The following is a 2,758-nucleotide window of genomic DNA, read 5'->3' on the forward strand; positions in this document are numbered from 1 at the left end:
GGGCTGTGGGGTCTCTGCGGCGTCAGTCCGCTCCTGGGCCGCGTGGCTTCGGGTTCGTCTCCCCCGTACGGGCGGGGCGCCCCTCCGGTGGCTCCTGGTCAGCGCGGGCAGGGAGGAGGCTCCCCGCAGCCCCCTCCTTTAGACCGACCTCATCCCCCCCACCGCCCCCCTGGCGTCTGGAGCTCGGTCGTTGTTCCCAAGACAGGCCGTGGCTGAGCGAGTAGGCAGCCTTGCGTGAATGGCTGAGATTTAAAAACTGATGGGAGAGCGGAGCAGAGTTATACTGGCTTCTCCTTGTAGCGTTACTTGCTTCTGTTGCTTCCCTGCTTTAAACCTCGGGGCTGTCATTTTAGCTGCTGTGCTTTTGCATGCTTTAGCGAAGTGCAAGTGCAAGCCGTGCAAGAAAAGGCACGGGAAATGTTGCATAAAAGCAACATGCATATATTTATTCCCCACCTCCCCCCAGTCATAATTGGTTGTTGTCAGTTAAATTACAATATTTGTGTTAGGTTTTTCCCCTGTATTTTTTCGTAGCTTGATGTTACGGTTTTGGGATGCGTGATAGTGTTTTAACTTGCTTCTCCTTTGTTTTGTAGTCTCACATAATGGCAGCGAAGGCTGTAGCAAGTACTCTGAGAACATCCCTTGGGCCTAATGGTAATAATAAAATAATTTTAATGGTTCTTTCTCAGTAATTGTTTTGGGGGATTTTCTAGATTTTCCTTCATGCTTTGAATGTATTTTTTTAGGCTTGGATAAAATGATGGTAGACAAAGATGGTGAGGTGACTGTGACAAATGATGGTGCTACCATCCTGAATATGATGGATGTGGATCACCAGATAGCCAAACTTATGGTGGAGCTGTCTAAATCTCAAGATGATGAGATTGGGGATGGAACTACTGGAGTCGTTGGTAAGAAAAGGTTTTAAATTTAACTTAGCTTTTCCAGCTTTAAAATCAGGCTTCAGCCATTTTAAGAAATTTTGTGTGAAGTAACAGTAGCTTTTCTGTAGCATGTTTTTAGAGTATTTACTGCATCAGTGTTCTTGTATTATAAGTCTTTTTAATCAGATGCTTTTGTGTCTTTTTTGAGTATCGTTACATTTTAGATTAGTGTTGAGAATCCTCTGTGTACCTTCAAAATTTTTCTGCATAATTTTCTTCCATAATTCCCACCTTGCTGCCCATGCTTCTGTTTGGTCTAACGTAATGCAGTTTTCTTTCTAAGCATAGTAAGTAGGGGGTTGTTCAGGGTTGTTTTGTCATTTAAGAAAGCTTGAACTGTTCACAGAATCACAGAATGATTCTGATTAAAATATTACAGAGAAAAAAATCAGAAGGCATACTTTTTGATCTTTTGATAAGGTAGTGAAAATGATGTTACGATCTGTGGAAGAGTAAACGTTATTTTAAAATTTTGTTTTGTAGTTCTGGCTGGAGCATTATTGGAACAGGCTGAGCAATTATTAGATCGTGGTATTCACCCTATCAGAATAGCAGACGGTTATGAGCAAGCAGCCCGCATTGCTATTGAGCATCTAGACAAAATCAGCGACAGCTTTCCAGTTGATCCTCAGAACATTGAACCTCTGATCCAGACAGCAAAGACAACATTAGGCTCTAAAGTGTAAGTCAGAAAAACTTCAGAAGACTATTTAATTTTCCCTTAAAAACACTTTGAGTTGAAAGGAGAAATCCTGGTGTTTTCATGGGTTATTGTTTGTGGTTTTGGAGTGGCTGCTGAAGGCTCTTTTATGTTTGATTTTGGCTAATTTCTCAGTGGATTCATGTCTCAGGATAAGAAATTGTCAATCCTTTTTCTCTAAAGGGCCAATTCCATGAGTTAAATAACTGCAAAGTCAATTTCTTTCTAACCTGTTCCAAATTTCTGCATCATAGCAAATTCCAAGATTAATGCAAACCATTTAAAAATAACTGTTATATTTCAAAGCTTTGTTTTGTTTTGGGTTTTATCATTTAAAAAAATTGTAGGATAGTTCCATAAGTACATTTGTCATTGTAGGTTTTGTATGTAGTATATACATTTAGACATTGTAAGGGTTTCCTTTGCAGGGCTGTCTTAACAGTGGTTTCTGTGGCTCGAATATTTCTTGGTAGCTAATTCTCCTTGCTTGTTTCAAACCTGTATTTTGAGACTATGTCCACAGAGATAGCTTGGAGAAACCATATTGCATGTTCTGTTTTCTGCCATATTTAGCATCTTCCATTTCTGCGAACAAGCAACAGGACACCCTCTTTTAGTGGAGCATACAAAAGTTGTTAGCTATAGTGATAATTTTTTCTGTTAGAGATCAATAGAATCACTTTCTTCTTCCAAATGGTGGAAATCCAATGTAACTTTATTGTATTTTTTATGCCTAGAGTTAACCGTTGCCACAGACAAATGGCAGAAATTGCTGTAAATGCTGTACTGACAGTAGCAGATATGGAACGTAAGGATGTTGATTTTGAGCTGATCAAAGTACAAGGCAAAGTGGGAGGTAGACTGGAAGATACACAGTTGGTTAAAGGAGTGATTGTGGATAAAGATTTCAGTCATCCACAGATGCCTAAAGTAAGTGATGTCCCTGTGTGTGTCTCTCATCTGTAATGGCTTAAATAAGACTGTCTAGCCTGCTTCAAATGCTGCTCTGGCATTTTTAAATATTTAAACAGTGTTGTGGTTTGGCTTGGTTTTTCACCCATATATCAACAGAGAAAGGGGAGAGAAGCATTAAATTCTTCACATCGGAAGA

General features: G+C 40.1%; 1 protein-coding gene across 2 annotated transcripts in view; it reads left to right on the forward strand.

Annotated features, from left to right (window-relative positions):
* Nucleotides 1-555: 555 nt before the first annotated feature.
* CCT5 (chaperonin containing TCP1 subunit 5) overlaps nucleotides 556-2,758 on the forward strand; it is a 7,320-nt gene continuing 5,117 nt past the window's right edge. For both annotated transcript variants that reach the window (XM_009638756.2, XM_035894135.1), the window contains exons 1-4: nucleotides 556-657; nucleotides 750-914; nucleotides 1,431-1,629; nucleotides 2,385-2,577. In XM_009638756.2, coding sequence (XP_009637051.1) covers nucleotides 606-657; nucleotides 750-914; nucleotides 1,431-1,629; nucleotides 2,385-2,577 — 609 coding nt within the window. In that variant the 5' untranslated portion in view covers nucleotides 556-605. The remainder of the gene's footprint in view (nucleotides 658-749; nucleotides 915-1,430; nucleotides 1,630-2,384; nucleotides 2,578-2,758) is intronic.

The sequence above is a fragment of the Egretta garzetta genome, unplaced genomic scaffold, assembly GCF_000687185.1.
Source record: "Egretta garzetta isolate BGI_Z169 unplaced genomic scaffold, ASM68718v1 scaffold264, whole genome shotgun sequence".
Taxonomy (NCBI): Eukaryota; Metazoa; Chordata; class Aves; order Pelecaniformes; family Ardeidae; genus Egretta; species Egretta garzetta.